A 22,070-nucleotide genomic window follows, 5' to 3' on the forward strand; every position below is an offset into this window, starting at 1 on the left:
CTGGGAAGATTCCTAAGAATCATCATGTTCACATCATCTTTGTTGCAGGGCCTGTTTCTGGGGAACACAACTTAAGACACTGGGAAACGCCAAGTAAACATTCGGAAGAGTCTCCTAAACTGTCTTCCTGCCTCTGGCCAAGGCAGGTCCTCTCAAGTTCCTAAGGAATCCGTCACAGTCGCCTTCTACCTCTGAGGAAATCTGTGCTCCCTGTATTTGAACATGGCAATGGCTATTACCATGGGGAGCTAGCAGGGTAGCCCCGGGCTTGTAGCTCTCAGCCCTCAACTCAGGAAACCAAGCCACTGGCTTCAGGGACCTTCACAGAGTGCCAAAAGATGGCATAAAATTCATATTTAATTGTTACTGCCATCTTTCTCTATTCTTGGGAACCCCAAATGGTTATCCTGAAATGAATCATTTTTTGTTCCTCTTCCCACATCCCATCAGAGGAGAAATGGCAGACCTACACAGGCCGGAGACACACACAGTGGCGGGCAGGGGTGGGTCCAGATGCTGGTCTGGATTATTTTTCTGGACTTTGTGAGGGAAAGAGAGAGAGAGAGAAACATCGATGGGTTGCCTTCGATACGATCCCCCATTGGGGATCAAACCTGAAACCCAGGTATGTGCCCTGATTGAGAATTGAACCAGCAACCTTTGGGTGCACGGGATGACAGTCAACGGAGCCACTCTGGCTGGGCATTTTTGCTAGCTCTTTAAAATTCTGTGACTTGTGAGGGGTTTTCTTATTCCAAATAAATATTCTCCTTCATAGCTAATTTTGTATTCTTTTTCTTAAAGTGCGCTACCCAGATTTTAAAAGCTTCAAACACCAGAAAACCTCAATAATGCTTTGACCATCTGATGAGTGGAAGAATTTTTCACAGATCGGCTTCTGGCTCTGTACTCCTCAGCCCTTGTTTCTGCATACTTCTGGTGCCAGGTGTGATGAGGCTCTGTCCCTGCACCTGTCACCAAGTCAGGTGAGTACCCACCGTGTGTAGTGGTAATATTCCAGAAAGCCATTTCTAACTAGATCAGCTAGCAATCGATATTACATGGCATAATATATTGACTGTGTTTCCCAACAATACCAAATGAATATATTCCCAACTCAAATTCCCTCAGTCACCCCCAAAGGTCACAGAAGAGAAATTGGGTGGAGACAGTAGGCTGAACCAACTACATAAAAAATCTTACTTTAGCAAATATTATAAAATATATGGCCTTGAAAAAGTATATGATCTTGGAAGAGGCTCATGTAAAGTCAAAGGCCCTGAGTGTAAGAATCATTAGCTTCTCAGAACATCTGCCTCTCGTGGCTGAACTCACTATGAGGCTCAGACACAATATATTTTTTTTTATATATATATTTTATTGATTAAGATATTACATATGTGTCCTTGTCCCCACGTTACCCTCTACCCCCCCCTCATGCCCTCACCCGCCCCCCCCCCCCCCGTTGTCCATGTCCATTGGTTAGGCCTATATGCTTGCATGTAAGTCCTTTGGTTGATCTTTCCCCCTTACCCCCACCCTCCCCTACCTTCCCTCCAAGGCCCGACAGTCCAATCAATGCCTCTCCGTCTCTGGATCAGTCCTTGTTCATCAGTTTATGTTGTTCATTATATTCCACAAATGAGTGAGATCATGTGGTATTTATCCGCTCTCCAGTTCCATCCATGCTGTGGCAAATGGTAAGAGTTCCTTTTTCTTCTTCCTCTTCTTAAAGAATACCTTTCAGCATTTCATATAATGCTGGTTTGGTGGTGATGAACTCCTTTAGCTTTTTCTTATCCGTGAAGCTCTTTATCTGACCTTCTATTCTGAATGATAGCTTTGCTGGATAAAGTAATCTTGGTTGCAGGTTCTTGCTATTCATCACTTTGAATATTTCTTGCCACTCCCTTCTGGCCTGCATGGTTTCTGTTGAGAAATCAGCTGACAGTCATATGGGTACTCCCTTGTAGGTAACTGACTGCTCAGACACAATATTTTAAGGTCTGCGGCCTTCAGCCACACCTTAGGTGTGTGTGAGGGAGGAGGGTGGCTCACTGCTCTTCTGGGCTCTACCTTTCTTTGGTGCCTCTCAACTCCAAATCCACCAGTCAAGGCTCAGGAGGGACAGCAAGCAAGGCCTGTGGCCAGAGCTCAATGAATTTGGCCCCCGAGGTTGGACTTCCTAACAGGAGACATAAGTATTCATAAACCAAATTGCTCCCCTTCTTGAGCACTTTCTTGATTTAATGTACCCTCTTAATTTTTTAATATATTTTTTTTATTGATTTCAGGGAGGAAGGGAGAAGGAGAGACAGAAACATCAATGATAAGAGACAATCATTGATTGGCTGCCTCCTGCACGTCCCCCACTGGGGATCGAGTCCGCAACCCTGGCATGTGCCCTGACTGGGAATCGAACCATGACCTCCTGGTTCATAGGTCAACATTCAACCACTGAGCTATGCCAACCGGGCTTACCCTATTAATTTTTAAACCAAAATTTCTTCTGAAAAATTTCCAGGCTTGTCTTTACTGAATAGAAAAGGGCAAAGGGATTTAGCTACACTCAGGCCAGGCCAGTTGTAGGGATCGGATGACCGCCAGGAGTAGGCATGATGGGGCCAGCGCTTCAGCAGTGCCAGGGCCCTCCGTCCCTGCCCCCCTCTGTGAGCATCTGTAGGAGGCTCTGTGATTTACAAAACATCTTTCACACCCATTGTCTCATTTGAGCTTCACACCCTCTCTGTAGGGTACATTGTGTAGGTGTTAGAATCAATCTTTTGTAGCTGAGAGAGATTAAGCAATTTACCCAAGGGTTTTCAACTAAGAAGTGACAAGGTTGGGATTTGAACCCAGGTCCTCCAAATTCAAATCCACAACAAAGCCAAAGTAGCTACGTATGGGTTTACAATTATTACCAATAATGATAATACCTATTTTTTTTTTTAAATCTTAGTATGTGTCAGACTGTGCTTTCCATGAATTCTCTTATTTAATCCTCACATCCTCTGACATGAGCTGGTTTGAAGGACAGGGAGGCTGAGCAGACTGAGATGGGCAGCCGTCCTAGTGGTGTGCACAACATAAGCAAAGGCTCAAAGACAGGACCAGTGCGCTCATTCAACCACATTGGCCACACCTGCACAGCTGCTGTCCTGGGGCCCCTAGTCAGGTAGGCCTCATGGGGTCCCTCACCAGCACACTCTTCTCTCTTAGTGGAAAGGGACTACACCCTCCTAAAGTGGGCTTTGACATAGCGCTGGTAGCAGCAGCTGAAGAGGCCCCCCGACTGTCACTACCCATATGGTTGCTGCTCTGTAAGGCCTGCGTGTGAGCTGGTATGTCACTGGGACTCCCCACTTTCCAGCCAAGTGATGGACTTGGCTCCCAACCCTCAGCTTTGAAGTTTAATGGGGCTCCTGGCAACCGGGGCCTTAGCTAGCTCTGCCCTTTAGCTCCTCTTCCATTCCCCACCAGGCCTGGAGTCCAGGCAACTCCCTTAGTTGCCTCCCCAGCTGATTTGGGTCAGGAGGGGGAGGGGAAGGTAGATAGCAGAGGCTCTGCCCTGACAATGCAGCAGAAGCACAGAATAGTGGGCCTGGATGGAGAAGTGCCTGCCAGACTGGCTTCCTGTGATCCCAGAAGTCAGAGGCCCACGTAGTCTTTCTCTGGTTGGAGGATGAACAGAACCAATGTTCTCTGGAGTTGACTACCCTGCCCTCCACCTCTCCCTCCTTTGAGCTTGTGTGCCATAAAGTGTCAGGGCCATCGTGACACCTAGACCCAGCACTGGACGCATAATCTTGGGCAAGTTACTTTTCTGTGCCTCCATTTCCTCGTCTGTAAAATGGGAATAGTCATTGTCTTTATCTTGTAGATTGATTGGAGAGTAGATGAGTTCACACAGGCAGGACTTAGAGTAGGGCATGGCCTGGTGGTAGGTGTTGGCTATTAATATTACTGGAGTTCTGAGATTAATATTACAGGAGTTCTGAGATTATTCAGGCTCCTCAGTGTTTTCCCTTGGGAAACTCCGGTCTCTTAAAATGGAATGAGATTTCAGGGCAAGTGTTAGAGAAACTTTAAAAATTCCCCCTGGTGAGAACTTTTAAAAAATATATATATTGATTTGAGAGACAGAGGAAGATCAATTTGTTGTTCCACTTATTTTTTAAATATATTTTTATTATTTCAGAGAGGAAGGAAGAGGGAGAGAGAGATAGAAACATCAATGATGAGAGAGAATCATTGATCTGCTGCCTCCTGCACACCCCACTACTGGGGACCGAGCCTGTAACTTGGGCATGTACCTTGGCTGGGAATCGAACTGTGACCTCCAAGTTCATAGGTCGACACTCAACCACTGAGCCACGCTGGCCGGGCTGTTGTTCCACTTATGTATACACTCATTGGTTGCCTCTTCCATGTGCTCTGACCAGTATCAAACCCACAACCTTGGCATATTAGGACAGTGCTCTAACCAACTGAGCTACCCAGCCAGGGCCCAGTGAGACATTTGAGGCTGTGACTAAAGGTTAGTGCTGGCTCGTTTCTTCCCTCCTACCACTGCCAGTCTCAGGCTAGTCTCACCACTCTGGCTCAGGGTCTGTTTCAGTTTAGACACAGCTGCTAGCTGGAGAAGAGGTGTTTAATACCTCATTAGCACCTCCCCACTGCTTGTTGTGGGCACTAATCACTTTAGTTTGCTGCCTCTGGAGTGACTCTGAGCTGCCTTTGAAAAGCAGACCATGTGATGGCCAGAAGACTTCCCCAGCTGGTCCCAATTCTCTCCCTAGGTCGAGCCCTGTACCCAGAAAGTGAAACAATTTATTGGTTAGATTTTGGGAATACATGTGCACATTTTTAAAAAACAGATCAGACCCTTAATCCTTCTGTAGCACCTGAATACAATCATGAAGCAGCTTTTCCCAGGGCCTTCCTACTCCTTTTCTTCCTCATCCCACACCTGCAGACCTGCCCCCTTGCCCTTGCCACCCACGGTTTGGTGCAGGAATCAGGGAGAAGGCAAGGACCCAAATCTGAAGCAGATGTTTGGGACGATGAGTGAGTTTGGGGTGGAGACAATAGGAAGGATGTGGACCCTGCTAGAACTGCTTGTTGCTCTGACCTACTGCCAAGGCTGAGAAAAATAGAGTGACTGTTCCTGGTTAAATACCCAGCGTTTACTCGTGCCAAACTTTCCTGGGCCTCAGTCCTCAGAGTCCCTGGCTCTGTTTCCAGAGTTCTCCGTATCCTTGTGCCAACCGCTATTTTGGCCCCTTTTTCCCATCACGCCAAGCCCCTAAGCTCAGCCTGACCCCCAAAAGTCAGGACTAGAGTTTTGCTTTGCTTATTATTCTTTCATAGTTAATCCGCAATGACATTTTTGGAGCCCAAATTCAAGATAAGGTCTGACAAAAGAGTTTTGTGCTGCTTCCGAGTGTGAGAGTCTGTAAGACATAGCTTGGATGCCCAAACAATAGTCTTTTCAAGGTGTAGAGGAATCATAAGTCAGAATTGTTGAAACCAAACCATTGTGAAACAAGCAGATGTGCGGCTGCTGCACCCACACCCACATCCACATCCAGACTTTTCCAGAGCTGCTCACACGAGCCTGCCAGGATCCAACATGTCTGCCTACCCTGCTGGGGAGAGCAAGGGTCAAATCTATAGGGAAAACACCCAAGTTCAATTCTGTTGCTTTGACTTTTTGAGGAGACACAGGTTGGCACCATCATGAACAAGGTGTCAGAGAAGAGCCTGGCCGGTGTGGCTCAGTGGTTGAGCATCAACCTATGAACCAGGACGTCACAGTTGGATTCCCGGTCAGGGCATATGCCCGTATTTCAGGCTTGATCCCCAGTCAGGGGTGTGCAGGAGGCAGCCAATCAATGATTCTCTCTCATCATTGATGTTTCTATCTCGCTCTCCCTCTCCCTCTCCCTTCCTCTCTGAAATCAATATATATATATATATATATTAGTATTAAAAGGTGTCAGAGAAGAAACCCCTCTGGGAAAGGAAGCCTGAAGGTTTTCCAAAAGGCAATGGGCTGACCCAAGGCCCATCCAGCTGTGACCCAGCTCAGAAGCTTGGGGAATCGATGTTAAGATCAGCCCCAACCCCAGAGAGGAACACACAGCACACTATGCAGAGAGGACCAAGGACTCCAATTTCCTGGGTTTGATTCACATCAGGGGAAATTGGAGTGAAGCTCAGTGTTTCCACCCTCATTGGTCTCAACCAACCAACTTCGTGGCTGTTCATGAAGTTGGATTTGCCTCTTCATGCCTCTGGTTCATTGGAAATGACATTACTTCGTCTTTCCTTTGCCACCCCCTGGTCATCTGACCATAGTACAAACCCTGCTGATTGTTGTTAGAGTTGGAGATACTTCCCTCTCCCCATCCACTCAAGATTTTAATTTCATTCACTGAGCTGCAGGCCGCTGGCCAGTCCCCATTGCCAAAGTCAACACCTCAGGGCTGCTTTGTCTGGGAGAGTAGGTAAAAGGGAGAGTGGGTCCTAAGACCACAGAGTTTCCTTTCCCGGGACCTGCTCAGGTGATGGCATATTTATGGCACAATGAGGGGCTTGCTCCTTGGGTCTCTTGGTTTAAAATTCATCTTTGCAAGGGTTCTTGCTTCTCTGAAAATCAATAGGGAGAGTAATTTCCTTCCCTTTGTACATGTGTTAGGAGCTAGACAAATTTCACTTGCAGCTGTTACTCTGTACTATGGAAAGTCTCCAAATGCATAAACAGACCCCCCCCCCCCAACTCACTCCAATTAAACAGGAATGAGAAAAACTATGGGAGTGGACGGCGATGGGCTTGGGTACTCAAGCCTTGGGGGCAGAAAACCCTAAGGAAAATAGAGTGTTTATATGTCTGTCTCCCTCAGCAAGACTGTGAGCTGCTTGGGGGCAGGGATCACATTCTATGGTGTGTGTGTCTCTAAGCTCCCTGTGCAGTGCCTGATACACAGGAAATGTTTGCTGACATGCGGAGATGCAGAGAACTGAAGGGAAAAGGGAGGCCACAAACCCAGGGATAGATAAGAAACATCAAATTTTCTTTCTTATTTTTTTTGTGTGTGTAGTGGGGCTGGGAGAGGTACATTATAAGAAATGAAATGACAAGTTGGAATGGGATTAGACCTACTAGCACAAAATGATGACACACACGAAATTTCCTCTTACACAATAACACAACATCTTGTTTTCAACAAACATAAAAGCCATCAAAGGCTCTCCAGCTGGCTTGCGAGTATTCGATATCCCTGACTCTGCTAATGGGCAAGCAGAGGAATGTCTTGGCAACTCCTTTGAGTGGGAGTTCTGAGGAGAGAGGGAACATTGTTGGTCTGTAGAAAGAGGACGGGAAGATTCAGAAAGATTCCTTCATGTGCAAGTCCATAATGCAGGTAAAGCGGGGTTTGTAGAAATGGTGGCCTCATCCTAGAGAGGTATAGACCCCTCAGGCCCCTGGAGAGGCTATGCTTCTGGTTCTGATAGAGTCACAGTCTTGTCTGAGGTGTGTATGTCTCCCTTTGACTGTGGTGATCTTGAAAATGTTTGCTTCCTCAGTGAGATATCCACCAGGACTTTGGCCTTTGCCAAATGGTGCTGTTTTGTATAAGGGGAGTTTGGAGACAAAAGGTTTATTTAAATGAGAACTTTTCTACAGGCTTCGTTACCAGGGATGAATATCGGTATCATGTAGTGTGTCTGACCTCATGGTAATTATTTTATTTGCATACAACCTATGGGTTTTCCTCCAAAGAGGTGGTATTAAAATTGCAGGATTCCAAGTGCAGAGGGCCCAGCAGCATCCAGGACGCAAGAACCCAAGTCTCCCACTGGCTCCTCATTGTCTCCTCTGCTCCTGCAGGAGGCGGCAGGAGCTCGGTGGGGTACAGTGCAGAACAGTGGCAGGAGCTGGAGAAATTCTTTAAGAGCCACCTTTACCCGACCTCCAGGAATACGAGGCTGCCAGGCCCCAGGCTGAACCTTCAGGAGCACCAAGTGCAGGTTTGGTTCAAGAACTACCAGGCCAAACACAGTAGGTTGCTGGGCCTGCCCAGGCGGCCAGGCCTGGTGAGATTCTGCGCAGGGCACCCAGAATATGGTCCAGGCTGCACCAGCCCCAGATCCAGCTGAGACCCCAGTCAGGCCTCAGGGCCCCTAAGCCTTGAATTTCTTGCCAGATCCCTGATTTGTGACCCCTGATTTCCCAGAGCTGTGCTCACCCTAAGACACCTTGGAATGACCCTCCTCTTCCACTTGGGTACCAAGAAGGTGCCCATGATTAGAAGGCCTCTGGCCCCTGGATGTTACTGCCTCTATAAGGGATTGTGTCCCCACAAAGTCCTGTAGATCCTGCTGTGCCAGAGGGGAGTAGGGTGTCTTTGGCGAGAATGGTGCGCCCACTCAGGTGCGGGAAGTGGTTGCCACGGGTTACTCTTCTGCAGTGTGAACACACCTCCATTTATCCAACTGGGGGAGGTGGCATTGCTGTGTTCCCTGTGAGGCCACCGACCATCCTGCTGCTCTAATGCGACATTTCTGCGGGTTCTCAGGTCCAGGAGTGGAATTGTTGCTCGAGGTGGATGTTCTGCTTTAGTGGTGCTACCCGCAAACTTCCCAAAGGACCTAGACCAGCCTCATAGGCCATTTAATTTGAACCACGCTAAATCCATAAATGTTTCTGGTGGTAATGGACATCTTTATACACTACTGATCTGTACAAACTAAGTGTATTATTCCTTCATTTGGTTGTTTACAAAGAGTCTTAATGGAGTGTTATTTTAATCATTGAGGTTTCTGCATATTTATGTAGGTTTCTTTCTAGTACTTTTTTTATTGTCTGACATTTTGGATGGTATTTTAAAATCTGTCCTGTTTATAGGATTTGGTTGACAAATTATTTTGTTATCAGTTGATTCCATTATTTTGAGCCAGGGACCGGACTCAAGTTTTTAAAATTCTATAACTTTTCTGGACATTGTTTTGGGCTTGATAATTTGAAATTTAATAAAGTGCATGGTTATCTTGTTAAAAAATAAATAAAATTGCAGGATCCCCCCACCTCACCCCACCCCACCCCGACACCCACCTCCATTATATCCTCAGGGTGTCTTGTATACAGGATTCATTTCAACTTGGAAGTCATTTCACTCAAGTCATTAGCTAGTATTCTATGGAACTTTGTACATGCAAAGGATTTTAAAGCCACTACTAATAGCGGTATCTTAAAGTAGGGCCTTCTCATCATAAATCTGAAATCCTCAAGTGACTGACAGATAAACAAAGTGTTCATCTGTTACACGATGTCACCAAGGGATCATGAGGTAGAGTCAGTGAGCTCTGGTGGCCCAGTGCCTGGGCTGTTTTTAGTCTAAACTAATCTGCCTGAGACAGACCAGCAATGTGGACAGTTTGGGCTTTGACATGAAACAGACCCATGTTCAAACACAGCTCTGCCTATTACTAGATTGCTTACCACATGACACAGGTTTGACATGCAGTCCCCTCAAATACCTCCTCTGGCCTTTGGAGGGTCATATGAAGGAGGGAGAGGAGGTCTCTTTTGACCTGAGGACTTCTTCACAGATGTTTGGGCTAGGTGTCTTGAATACTCACTCTCTCTGGCCTGCCTGGAGGTAGCAAGATGGGAAAAGAACCACACCCCATGGCAGTCATCCACTCTAGCATGCTCTACTGCTCCCAGGTCCATACAGCCTCCCGCTATGGAAAGTACCAGGGCACTAGGCCATAGTCAATATGGTATCACACATACTATACATAGAAAACTTTTTCTAAGAGCTCCAAGTTATTAGCTGATTTTCTTATTTAATTAATAACATCAATTTGAAGGTCAGGAAACTGATATTGAAAGATCTCCCAAGGTTGGTCCATGGGAGTTAAAAATAAAATATGAATGCTCAAGTTCTCCAATCATGTCTCTCTATCCTTTGCGGATCCTATTCTGCACACTTGATGCAAAGGTGTCCAAGAATATCTTCTTTGAGAAAAGGCCAAGTGACAGGATATGCCTGTGTTGCAGGGGAGGCGGAAGGATGGGCCAGAAACATAGGATGGGCCACCTGGTCAAGAATACAATGAGGTTTATGAAAGAAATGTATCTCCTCACCTAGCTCCTTGAGTCATCCAACACTTCTTCCTAGGGTCATCCCTAAGAAATGGAGTTCTGAGACCTTGCTCATTCAGAAAACTGCTGGTTTGCCAGCTGAACCTGGCTACACAGGCATTCACAAACTACAAAGGCCATGTTAGGCCCTAGCTGGTTTGGCTCAATGGATAGAACGTCTGCCTGCGAACTGAAGGGTCCCAGGTTTGATTTCAGTCAAGGGCACGTACCTTGGTTGCAGACTCCCGGCCCTGGTAAGAGGTGCGTGTAGGAGGCAACCAATAGATGTATTTCTCTCACGTCAGTGTTTCTCTCTGTCTCTCCTCCTCCCTTCCACTCTAAAAATCAAGGGGGGTTGGGGGGGGGGGGGGGGAGACGGGTAACAAAGGCCATGTTGGCCCGCTAGTTGGGTATTCCAAAGGAAGTAGCAACCATATCTGTAGACTTCATCCTGAATAAATTATCCATCATCTTCCTGAAGGAAGGCTAACGGGCAATTAGATAGGGTCCCACACTGCTTTTTCAAGGTGACTGGATGTGAGGTTCTGTGCTGGAGTGTCTGATCCCTGCCCCCAGAGGTACCAACATTGTTACCACCTTGTGTTTAAGAAGCTGCCGCTGCTGGCTGGTATTAAGCCAGTGCTCTATTGACAACCTGAACAACTTTGTTAAACTACCTCTGATGCTATATCAAAAGCCTACAGCTATCACTCCTCTGACTTCTGGTAATAAACTGTGTCCTCCACATCTCCTTACCAGGAATTCACTGACCGACTTGAAGAGCTACACCGAGTTCACTGCAGAGAACCAGGTCCCTGCTGTGGTTACTACAAAGTGTTCTTCTATAAGCAAAATTCAAGTGAACAGAATTGGCAGGTGGTAGTGGTAGTGTTCACAGCAAGGCGTATGCCAACTCTCCGTCAAATACAAACCAAGATCATCACAAGACCCCCTAAACCCAGTCCCTTTGAACTCCAAACAGAAAAACTAAGCTGTCCAGTAACTTTGGGATGACTTTGTTAGGTGCTGCAGTTTCCATATTCGGAGTCAGAAGTTAGCCCATCCCAAGTTTTTGAGTCAACTTAGGGCTGAGTCACTTTCAATACCACTGTACTTATATGATACTCAAGAACCTGCCGCTGACCAGCAGAGAATCATGATCATGTAAGACCAGCCCACAAAACCTGTTCAGGGTACTGCCAGGGACCATCTAATGTAGAACCTCTGGGGGTAAATCTTGGCAAGAAAACTTTATAGACATTGAACATGATTCACCAGATTCGGCATCAGGAATCTGAACTAGTCTCATGGGCAACGATGGCCTCAGAAAAATTTAAAACTAATTGTGAAGTATAGCAATTACTATGGAGAAATTGACCTTGCTTAGCATCTTCAGAGGCCATCTGGGCTCTTTTCACCCTCTCCCAACTGCGGATTTTAGAACAGGCTGTTTGGAAAGGGAATAGATAAGACAGTCATCATAAAAGTCGGGACAATAGAGGGATGGGATGAGACCTGCTCTGCAGTTCTGTCCTGTTTTATTTCTTGACCCGGATGGTGATCACTTGTGCTTCATTTATAATTACTTACTAAATTGTATGTGCTTGCATACCTTTTTTTGTATATATGTAACATCTCAAAGTAAGTTTTCTATTTTAAAGTATTACAGGATACCTGGAGCTGGTCTCTTATACTTCAGGATCTAAGTGAAGCCAAAGTAGAGGTAAGAAGCCCTCTGGTCCCACCTTTACTGTAGTCCTAAGAGGAGTGTGGCTGAGAGCTCCATGTGCAGTGGCTCAGAGGCACCGGCACACGAGAAGCTGAAAGTAGTATTTATTTTTTTAAATATATTTTTATTGACTTCAGAGAGGAACGGAGAGGGAGAATCATTGATCAGTTGCTTCCTGCACACCCCACATTGGGGATCAAGCCCACAACCCAGGCATGTGCCTCGACCAGGAATCTGTGACCTCCTGGTTCATAGTTTGACGCTCAACCACTGAGCCAAGCCGGCTGAGCAGTATCTTTTGTTCTAATTCAAGAATAATCTTACTAGCCTCTTGAGCAGCCGTGGGCAAACTACGGCCTGCGGGCCGGATCCGGCCCGTTTGAAATGAGTAAAACTAAAAAAAAAAAAGACCGTACCCGTTTACTTTGAATTTATATTAGTTCACACAAACACTCCAACCATGCTTTTGTTCCGGCCCTCCGGTCCCGTTTAAGAACCCATTGTGGCCGAAACCGGTTTGGCTCAGTGGATAGAGCATCGGCCTGCAGACTGAAAGATCCCAGGTTCGATTCCGGTCAAGGGCATGTACCTGGGTTGCGGGCACATCCCAAGGGGGTGTGCAGGAGGCAGCTGATAGATGTTTCTCTCTCATTGATGTTTCTAACTCTCTAACTCTCTCCCTTCCTCTCTGTAAGATATCAATAAAATATATTTAAAAAAAAAAAAAAAAAAGAACCCATTGTGGCCCTCGAGTCAAAAAGTTTGCCCACCCCTGCTCTTGAGTCTTAGTAACAACTTCATGATGAGATGAAATCACTGAGTGTTCATAGTGACCTATTCAAGGCCACAAGAGCAGCAAGTATAAAAGATGTAGGACAGTTAACCTAAAAATGGAAAGTCAAGAGAGAATTTTGTTTCGTTTTGTGACATGGCATATCACTCAGGAGCTTGATGAAATAGGGGTAAAAGCACTATATAAGAGTTTTCCAGTTAAGATTCCAATTCATTGGGTCTGGGAGTGGGGGCAAAAATCTGAATTTTAAAAAGAATTCCAAACAGGATTTTGTTTTGATTTTCCAGATTAGGAATTACTGTACAAGACACCATGATTACTTCTCTTAGAAAGCCAGGGTCCCTAATACTTTTCTTTCTAGACATAAATCAGGCCTGGTTTTCTCTCTGCCAAGTTTATCTTTGGTTGGAAAAGAATTGGTACCACCTGCCAAATTTGAGGAGCTGTGTTTTTGTTTGCCACGCCCAGAGCACTTGTGGAAGGGTTGGGGGTGAGGGGGGCGGCGGGGTGGGGGGGAGTGTTGCAGGGGAGTTAAGGAAATAAATGTGATTATATGCAAAATCAGGATACATCAAAGTGTTTCTAGTGTTACCTCTGGATGGCAGGTGATTTATTTCCCTTGTTTTTTTCATTTCCAAATTTTCTACACTGAGTTTCTTATGTAGTAAAACTGTAACAAATTAATGTTTAAAAGATGGATGAGAACAGACACGCTCTGCTCTTGCCAAACTGCACAAGCACTTGTCCCGCCACTGGCTGTGTGAATGACAGTGCCCCGCTTGGCACCATGGACAGCAATCAGGGAAGGGTGAAAGGGCAAGAGGCCTGGGACAGGCGGGTCTCCCAGTGTACATCCTATCCTGAGCTGCCTGCTTCTGAAGGAATTCTTGGGAAAATACAAAAAAATATTTCTACTCCTTAGTCCTTTTAAACATTTATATATTTACTGTACAAAATATTTACACAATCATTGCAACTGTCTGGCCCTTTTGCCTGGCCTGAAAGTGTACAGCAGGGCTTGGTCTCCGCTGAAGTTCTAGAGACATGCCGATGTTCTCCGTGGTGTTCCCTTTGTATCTGGTCTCCTTCAAAGACACTGAAGGCCAGGAGGTTAGCTGACCCCAAAGTACCTGGGCCACAAGGACATAAATAAAAGAACTGGCCAAAATAAGAAACGTGAATAGAAAATTGCCCGAGAGGTAACACACACTACTTCTCTCAGACACACTGTACCTTTCCCCACATTGGCTAGTACCAAAGCAGGATTAGAAAAGGGAAAAAAAAAAAGGTAAAAGAAAGGCCCAAAAGAGCAAAGATACATTTCAACAGTTAGGAGAGAAGATAAACTGGAAGAATAGAAAAACCACAACAGTACCAAAGGGTTTTGTTCAACAAAGGCCCTGGGGCTCAGGACCCCCACAGGGATGCAGCTGCCCCAGCTGGGCAGTGGTGGTGCCCAGGATGCTTTGAAAAGTGCTACGACCAGAGTTTAAAATGACAGGTCTAGCCAAGAAAATCAAATCGAGCTCCAGCGTCAGTCTGTGGAGAGCTGCTGGAGGGTGAAAGCAGAATCCAGAAGAGGAATAACTGCCAAAGACAGCAGAACCAGCCCACGGGCCCCCCGCGGGAAACCCCTCTCTGGGCAGAGGGGCAGCCATTGTGTTTCCCAGGGTGATGACAAAGCTTGCCTGTACATATCCCACGGGAAATACTGAGGCAAACAGCAGCACCTTGTCCTGGTCCCTGAGGAGAGCAGTGACCATGTGGCATGCAGGACCCTGTGGTGTAGAGGCCCTGACACTGGATCCTGGACCCCAAGAATGAGTGAGGTCAGCACCCACACCAAGGACAAATGACTGCGAAGGAGTGAGGTCAGGCATTAACAGCAGCAGCTCGGAAGGGCTTATTCCTTGTGATCTCTGGGAGCAGGAGGGCTCAGACTTGCTTCCAGGAGGCCAAGGCAATGCCACAGTCCTGCCTCCTCTCTGGACTCTGTGTACTTGCTGGTTTTGGCGATAAAGATGGCTTGTAATAGTCTCAGACTTGAATGCCCCATTGGGAATAGTAGCTTGCTACAAAGCCTTCTTAAAAACAGACATGTAGGACAGTTGATGAGGTTTTGCGTCTTGCAAATGTTTTCATTCAAATTGTAATGTTGCCATCATCCAAGAGAAGACAGCAGGTTCTCCTCAATCATCACACAATAGTGAACCTAATATATCTTCCTCCCTTCTTAGTTCCCCTTGGTGGTAACTGAGGGAGTGAAGGGAAGTAACTGGGGCAGCTAGGTGTTTACTGCCTGATGTATCTCCTCTGTTCGCAGTGTCCTGACCCAAAGAACCTGTGAAAACACTTGAATTGTTGGTCCCTTTCCCTTGCCCCAGTGCTGCCAGAGAACACCAAGCAAAGAGAGAAGCAGGGATCACTGGCATGCTATTCTTACGGTCCCAGTTCCTTGCTCCAAAATTTTCTTCAGTAGAAAGCAAAAGAATCCCAGTTCTTAGCAGACTGTATAACTCGAAGGCAGGTGACCAGGCCCAGCCACACCTCAGCGTAAAGAACAAACTTAGGGACAAGCATCAGTAGTCTTCAAGCCAGCCATATGCCTAGACATGCCCCCAACCTTAAAGGAGAAGCAGATTCAGCACTGGAGGCCACAGCCCAGCTATCTTTCACATGTTTAGGTCTGCTTTTCTCACCGGCTCAAACTCAAGAAAAAGCTTAGAATTCTTTAGAGATTAATGACCATTTCCAGAAACGCCTGCAGGGAAAGCTCCTTTTCCAGTTCGGAACCACAGAAATATCCATTTGTGCTCTCCGTCCCCATTAGAGGTAGTCCAGGGCCAATGCCTATGCCTGCCATTGTGCAGAGGGACAAAACCAAAGATTGCGCTTGTGGGCCTCTTCCTCTGTGCTTCTCCTGGCTCCTGCTGAGAAGAGGCAATCACCCTGCCCACAAGGACTCACAGACCTCAGGTCAAGTAATGAGGGCCACAGAGGGACCCCGAGGAGCATAAGCAGAGGAGGATAGCAAGGCGAGGGCACCAGCTCCCCAATGAGAGCTGAGCCCTTTGTGTAATCTCCTTCAGCTAATGAGGCAGCTCCCGCCACTGAGATCTCCTAAGAACCAAGTGGAATTACAGCAGCACGGTCCTCTTCTCGTGACTCAACGAGTAGCTCAGAATACATATCATGCCAAAGTGGCCTGTGGGGAGAAGATGGACAGGAAGGGGGCGAGGGAAGGACAAGGCCTGTAGGTGACCAAATACTCCAGACACTGGGGAGCATGCAGCAGCTTCTGGTTGATGGTTATGTGTTCTGTTAGCATCAGTGGTTATGATGTCTATTGTGCGCACCCAGATGCTCCAGAAAGCACGGGAGCCAAGAGGATGGCAGGAGAGTGGTCAGAGCATGCCAAAGCCCTCACAGCCCTCGCTGATGGCCAGCTGCAGCATCCTGTGCACCTCTTCATACGAGTCATACGTAGGGAGGCACAGCTGGTTAAAACTGGAAGGGCAAGGGGAGAAGTGATTAACTCAAAACCACTGACAAAGGCTGGAAAAATAATCCCTCCCAAGAGCATGCATTGGGCAGTCAGATACCTACCATGTGTGTGCAGTTGGTAGCGTGCTGTGGGTCGGAGCAGCAATAATCTGGAACGAGGGACAGAGGGCCGCAAAGCCTCCGGGTGGCAGCTGAGAGGAGCCTGTTGTGAACTGAAGCAGCCGAGCCAACTCCTCCTGGGTCAAACTGGAAACTACAGTCCAAAACCACCTCATGACCTGGCAGGGAGAGCACAAGGTTGGGGTCACACCAGTATGCAGCCCAGGGTTTGACCTCGGGGCAAGGAAGCAACAGGACACCCAAAGTGGGAGTGTGGCTCAGTTACTGCTCTGTGAAGACACAGGTAGGAATGGTTAGAATTGACAAACTCTCTAGGTCAGGGGTCCTCAAACTTTTTAAACAGGGGGCCAGTTCACTGTCCCTCAGACCGTTGGAGGGCCTGACTATAGTTTAAAAAAAAACTATGAACAAATTCCTATGCACACTGCATATATCTTATTTTGAAGTAAAAAACAAAATGGGAACAAATACAATATTTGTATTTGCATGTGGCCCGTGGGCCGTAGTTTGAGGACCCCTGCTCTAGGTCCTAGAGCAGCCATGGGCAAACTACAGCCCGCGGGCCGGATCCAGCCCGTTTGAAATGAATAAAACTAAAAAAAAAAAAAGACCGTACCCTTTTATGTAATGATGTTTACTTTGAATTGATATTAGTTCACACAAACACTCCATCCATGCTTTTGTTCCGGCCCTCCGGTCCAGTTTAAGAACCCATTGTGGCCCTCGAGTCAAAAAGTTTGCCCACCCCTGTCCTAGAGTCTAGGAGTTTACATTGTCACACAGTCAGGAGGGAAGTCACCGAATGCTTGGTTCTATATCTTTGACTTTCTAATGCACTGTTTCTGTGGCAGTCAGCATGATAGCCAATAGAGACCAGAGGTCCCTTTTGTCTTTCCCACACATATATCATTTTTTTCCCCCAGTTGATATGTCTGCTTTTCTGCTCAACTTTTTTTTTTTTTTTTAATCCTTACTCAAGGATATGTTTAGAGCAGGGATGGGGAATGTCCAGCTCTCCAAATCACTTGGTCTGGCCCTGCCAAGGCATTGTGGGTGAGTTAAATAAATATTTTACCAAACATAGCAGGCTAATTTTTAAGTTGATAATTCTGTATGGCCCATGAATGATGTTATAAATATTCAAATGGCCCTTGGCAGAAAAAAGGCTTCCCACCCCTGGCTTATCAATGTGAGCCTCTCATATGTGCCCCAACCAGGGACTGAACCCACAATCTTTTGGTGTACGGGACAACACTCCAACCAACTGAGCCATCCAGCCAGGGCTTCAGCTTTTGTGTTCTGAAACTTTTTCTTTACAACATGGCACAAATCCAACTAAAAGAAATCTGGCCCACTTACCTTTTCTCTGAAATGCCATGAGCCACCAACGACCATTGCATGGGCTTTGAAATCAGCCACATTGATGTCCCCAGTCCCACACATCAGTAGCTGGAGAAGATAGTCAGGTGTTACTAGGACACTCAGAGGAACAAAGACTCAGCATAAGGTTGATTACCTATGTTAATATGCAAAAATGTAGAATAAAGAAAACACCAGGAAAAAGACAAAAGGTGAGGTCACAATGCCAGAATACCGCTTTAGGAAAATCAATTATAATAGGCCAAAGTTTCCTAACCAATGTGCTAACAATCACACAGCCTTTTCTAAAAAAAAAAATATGTTGTTTTTCAAATTGATTTTGTGGGAAGACAGAGAGAGAGAGAGGAAAAAAAAAAACCAACACCACTGATGTGAGAGAGGCACATTGATTGGTTACCTCCAGCATGCACCACAACCGGGGATCGAACCTGCAACTTGGGTATGTGCTCTGACCAGGAATCGAACTGGCGACCTTTCAGTGCACAGGACGATGCCCAACCAACTGGGCTACACCCGCCAGGGCAAATCACACAGCTTTTAAAAAATATATTGATGCCTATGGTCTTACCCTATCAGAATCTCTAGGAGTAGGTTACAAGCGTGTGTGTTTTGAAAAAGTTCCCCAAGCATTTCTGATGTACCCACCTAATTAAGAACTGCTGCTGTGGCCGAAACCGGTTTGGCTCAGTGGATAGAGCATCGGCTTGCGGACTGAAAGGTCCCGGGTTCGATTCCGGTCAAGGGCATGTACCTGGGTTGTGGGCACTTCCCCAGTGGGGGATGTGCAGGGGGCAGCTGATCGATGTTTCTCTCTCATCGATGTTTCTAACTCTCTATCCCTCTCCCTTCCTCTCTGTAAAAAAATCAATAAAATATATTTTAAAAAAAGAAGAAAAAAAAAAGAACTGCTGCTGTGGATTATTTTGAATGGCAACAAAGGACAAAAAGGGAACTAAGTTTACTGACAGTCTGATCTGGACGGAGCCTAGAAACACCAGCGAGAAAAGCAGGCCCTTTCCCTTTGATGAAGACCCCTAGGCACATAGATAAATCGGTCAAGTGGCTTTTCCTTTTCCCCAGAATCCATCCTTTTGTGGATTGAACTTTTACTACCTTCCTTCTCTTCAGCCCAGCCCCTACTTGATCAGATAAATTAAAAAGCATGCCAAAAAGTGAGAACATTAATGAGATCAGAGCCCTCAACATCTTGTTCATGTCCTAATCTGGTTCAGAACCCTGCGTGTTACTTCACAGACTGTGAGTCCTCATCCAATGGCTATGAAGAATGATGCATCCTAATCAAGAGACGAGAAAAGCTCACATGAAGCCTTAGGAGCCGTGGCTCCTTCAGAGAACTGGTGAAGCTAACGAGTAACCAAGAGCAGCATGGGGAACTGTAAGAGACTGTGTCCCTCCTTCCTACTCACTGTTACAAATTGTTACAAATGCTTTGCTTCAGGATACAAACAAATATACCTACCAGTAGCTATTCCTCAGTCCCCAAATAACAGCATTAGGTTTCTATCAGAAACTTTAGGCTGAGAGATGGAGAGTTCATTTTATTTAGATTCATATTTAAAGGTATAAAATGTGATGAAAATTGCACAAGACTTTGAGTGTTGTTCTCAAAAACAGTTCAGTTAATAAGAATAAAAATTGTGCAAAACTACCTAAACTTTTTTGTTTTTTCATTTTTAAAGAACTTTCTCCATACAGGCAACAGTCTGCAAAAAACACATTCCTCATAGGAGCTAATAATTGAAAGTAATAATTTGCCTTATATGTATCATCTGTGAGCAGCAGGTAAAAAACTGATTTTATGTTTTGTTCACACCTGATACAAACTCGTATTTTGCTACTTACAGAATGGCATTTACCATCATAGAGCCATATTTTGGTTATTACAGGATCTAAGATAAGAATATATTAACTGGCCGAAACCGGTTTGGCTCAGTGGATAGAGCGTCAGCCTGCGGACTGAAAGGTCCCAGGTTCAATTCCGGTCAAGGGCATGTACCTGGGTTGTGGGCACATCCCCAGTAGGAGATGTGCAGGAGGCAGCTAATCGATGTTTCTCTCTCATCGATGTTTCTAACTCTCTATCTCTCTCCCCTCCTCTCTGTAAAAAATCAATAAAATATATTAAAAAAAAAAAAAAAAGAATATATTAACTGTATAGCATTGTGGTCCCAAACGTTGAAATATGTCTTCTTCACTGTAACGTCCCATGAGGGCAGGGACTTTTTTACTTATGGCATACAGGTGGCACTCAATAAATAGTCCCTGAACAAATATGTCCTATTATTCCCTTAAGTCATCTTTAAACGTCAAAGACTGTACATGATATTAATTCTTTAGTACTCAACCAATATCAATAATATTTGAGAAATAGGTGAATATTAATTATTACTCTTCAAAAATAATTAGCTATTTACTGGTTTCTAATTTTCACATTCTAACTTTTTATTTATTTTTTAATCCTCACCCGAGGAAATTTTTCCATTGATTTTTTTAGAGGGAGTGGAAGGGAGGGGGAGAGACACAGAGAGAATATTATCAATATGAGAGAGACACATTGATTGGTTGCCTCCAGCATGAGCCTGCAACCGAGGTATGTACCCTTGACTGGAATTGAACCCAGGACCCTTCAGTCCATGGGCTGACACTCTATCCACTGAGCCAAACCAGCTAGGACACATTCTAACTTTTTAAAAGCTGACGAATGGGTCAATGCTTGGGAAGAGTGATAAAAGTGAAATCAACCTTGCATAAAGGGCTTTCCTGTGGGAAAACTAAAACACTGAGTCAAGAATGGGGGTTTGTGAATATAAGCACTTACCTCAAGCTCATTTTCATCAAAAATAGCCAAAAGGTTCTCAGGGACCAACTCGTTCAGGCCTGAAACAAAGTAGCCCAGTTAAAACCATACCCACATCATGGATACAGGTACTTCCACATCAAAGCTAAGAGCAGTCAGAATCTCACCTTTCAGGAAATGTTCCACCTCCTCTTTCACTTGACTGGCCAGCCGATATTGGGCCAGCAAATTTAAATAGAAGATTTTATTCGCATTAGTGACTGGGGTTTGAGCTCCACCTGTCATGAGTTCAACAACCTAAAATAAGATGCAGAAGACAGAGGGAGAGGCTGCGGATGAGCGTCTGTAAGATGACAGCTGCTTGGTATGCCCCACAAACACAGCGTTAATGACGTCCATCACAGTTGCAAGTTTCTGCCGTGCATTCAGCTTCTCAACACACTTGGTTCTGTACAGTTACTAAGCTTCCGGGTTCCCACCACTATTGCTGTATTCTACTAACTATTTCTGAAGTGGGGATCTGAGGGAGTCTTCTCTGACCTAGTCAAACAGGGGTGATGCAACAGGAAGAAGATACTCTGGTCCCTTGTCAGCAACATTTTAATGTCTCTATGATCTGAAATTAAACCATCACAACCTCTTCTCTTAAACCCCTAAGCCAATTGAGAATAAATAAAGCCAGATAAGTAGTGAAGAAATCTCTTTAGAAATTCTAAGAAGGGATCAGTTGTTCCCTTACATCCTTCCCTTACAGTCCCACAACAGTCACAAAGCATATGTGATTATCAGTACAATGGTATCAATCAGTGGTCACAGTTTTTTAGTCATTGCTATTTGCTTTCAATTGTATGTTACTGCAACTTTAGCTTCATGATTTTGTTTAGCACTACAATGTAAACAGAACCACATTTGCAACAGAAGTACTTTGGGCTAATAATTTTGTAATAAAGTTTTAGAAATATACAGGTAGTGTTAAAATAGGAGTCATCTACATCAACACCACTAAAGTTGAGATAGGTATGCCATCCCCTCCAAAGCTCCTTGTGCAGTGACACTGCATTATCACTAAGTTATTTTTCTACTAGAAAGTAAGTAGGTGGGATAGATGGGTTCATGTGTCTTTTACTCCACTAAAATGGGCCAGATCATAAAGTGTAGGATGCAATGACCTAAACCTACCTTGCCCAATATGGCTGCCACTAGTCTAGGTGGTTATTTACATTTAAGTTCATGAAAATAAAATAAAATGAGGAATTCAGTTGTTTGGTCACACTGGCCACATTGTGGGTGCTCAGCGGACAGCACGGACAGAGAACATGCCCATTTTGCGGGAAGTTCTATTAGGCTGCACTGCTCTGGAAGAGGGTGGGAATCAGGGGACCCACAGGCTCTGGTTCTCGTTCTCACCTTATCCAATTGACCTGATTTGTTATATTTCTCTTCTGCAAAGACCAGCTCCATCTCACTCATGTCATTGTTGAGGATAAAACAAACTTTAGATTTGTAGAATTCTGGGTCATCCGTTTCAAAGTACTGAGGAGACAGAAAGACAGAATAGAACATGACTACTCTT

The 22,070-nt window shown here is 45.4% G+C and overlaps 1 protein-coding gene across 8 annotated transcripts in view; it reads right to left on the reverse strand.

The window, feature by feature from the left end:
* Positions 1-13,597: 13,597 nt before the first annotated feature.
* Positions 13,598-22,070, reverse strand: part of AREL1 (apoptosis resistant E3 ubiquitin protein ligase 1) — a 43,604-nt gene continuing 35,131 nt past the window's right edge. For 7 of the 8 annotated variants that reach the window (XM_036313015.1, XM_036313066.1, XM_036313049.1 and 4 more), the window contains 6 exons: positions 21,905-22,030; positions 20,665-20,794; positions 20,519-20,577; positions 17,659-17,748; positions 16,282-16,457; positions 13,598-16,182 (listed from right to left, as the gene is read on the reverse strand). In XM_036313015.1, coding sequence (XP_036168908.1) covers positions 16,080-16,182; positions 16,282-16,457; positions 17,659-17,748; positions 20,519-20,577; positions 20,665-20,794; positions 21,905-22,030 — 684 coding nt within the window. In that variant the 3' untranslated portion in view covers positions 13,598-16,079. Of the gene's footprint in view, positions 16,183-16,281; positions 16,458-17,658; positions 17,816-20,518; positions 20,578-20,664; positions 20,795-21,904; positions 22,031-22,070 lie in introns of those variants that run through there. The other variant, XM_036313058.1, reaches the window with a different exon arrangement.

Source organism: Myotis myotis, unplaced genomic scaffold, assembly GCF_014108235.1.
Source record: "Myotis myotis isolate mMyoMyo1 unplaced genomic scaffold, mMyoMyo1.p scaffold_m19_p_1, whole genome shotgun sequence".
In the NCBI taxonomy this organism is placed as follows: domain Eukaryota; kingdom Metazoa; phylum Chordata; class Mammalia; order Chiroptera; family Vespertilionidae; genus Myotis; species Myotis myotis.